Source organism: Fundulus heteroclitus, chromosome 13 (assembly GCF_011125445.2).
Source record: "Fundulus heteroclitus isolate FHET01 chromosome 13, MU-UCD_Fhet_4.1, whole genome shotgun sequence".
NCBI lineage: Eukaryota > Metazoa > Chordata > Actinopteri > Cyprinodontiformes > Fundulidae > Fundulus > Fundulus heteroclitus.
In genome coordinates, this window is record NC_046373.1 from 4,137,250 (window position 1) to 4,138,419 (window position 1,170).

The window sequence follows — 1,170 nt, forward strand, 5'->3', positions numbered from 1 at the left end:
TGTGTGTGTGTGTGTGTGTGTGTGTGTGTGTGTGTGTGTGTGTGTGTGTTTGTGTGTGTGTGTGTGTGTGTAGTGAAGCGCCCAACCACTGAGGAACTACAGTTGTGCCATTTATACCCACCTCGTCCACCAAGTGTCTGCTTCCATTGGTAGCTGTGCACCATTTCACCATTTGATTAAAAAGAAGGAAGGCGTTTGTTTTGAAACCGTTTTGAACCCGCAAACGTTCTTCTGCTAAAAATGATGAGAGTAAACAGTATACATAGAGTCAGTTGTTTGTGGAAGAGGAAATGAATGAAGGAGAGGAAGATTTATCATTTTCTACAGAATCAGCACTCACCTCTCTTACGCAGCTAGATTAATCATCAACCAGGAGGAAAAGAGCAGAGTAGATCAGGGTTTAAGTCTAAGTTGAAATAAAGCTGTAAAAGAATGTGACCAGAAAGCTGCTACTCACCATGTCTGCAGCCTGATAACGAAACTAAAAGTGCACCAACACCCTGAAATAGTGCAGCCATTTCCTGTTTAGGGAGGGCTGTCCAAAGAAGGCAAGCTAAAATGTCTTCAACTGTGATTCATATCAGATAAAATGAACAGGACAGAATCACCTGAACTTCTCACATCTGAGATGTAAAAGAACAAGCATTACGGACAGACACCTATAGCGTCTCTTGCTTTTTAAAACAAAATTACTCTTCAATGAAAGGATTGTTGTGTTTAATGTGGACAAAAGGATCTTGTTTGGAGATGGAGTTGACACAAATGCATCAAAAAACACCCTGTGTAATAACCCCAAAGCAGACAGTCCAGGGTTTAGGGTGATCAGACTGATATTTCAGCACCGAGGTTCCAGTTGAAGGTAGTTTCCGAATTGAGATCATGTTTAAAGGCTGTTCCAGACCTTGTTTTCTACACCTAGACCCGATATCAGCAATGACGTTTACACAGATCTGGCCTGGATTATCAAGCGCTACATATAGATTCTGTAAAGTCGTGATCTGGGATCTCATAATTTTATTTTAAATAAAAAACTGAATTACAAGCAAGTTCAGCACTTTGGTTGGTCCAAGCCCGATCCAGTTTAAAGCCCCAGGTTCCAAAGAAGAAAGAAGCCCTTTTTAAAAAGACAATGTGTATTTATCAGTGGGTCCTCAAGGACAAAAGAAGTAA

The 1,170-nt window shown here is 40.8% G+C and overlaps 1 protein-coding gene across 1 annotated transcript in view; it reads right to left on the bottom strand.

The window, feature by feature from the left end:
- Positions 1-230, bottom strand: part of LOC105931942 — a 5,499-nt gene extending 5,269 nt beyond the window's left edge. The window contains exon 1 of the mRNA XM_021320654.2: positions 122-230. Within this exon, the coding sequence (XP_021176329.2) occupies positions 122-172 (51 nt within the window). The 5' untranslated portion in view covers positions 173-230. The remainder of the gene's footprint in view (positions 1-121) is intronic.
- Between the last annotated feature and the right edge of the window lie 940 nt (positions 231-1,170).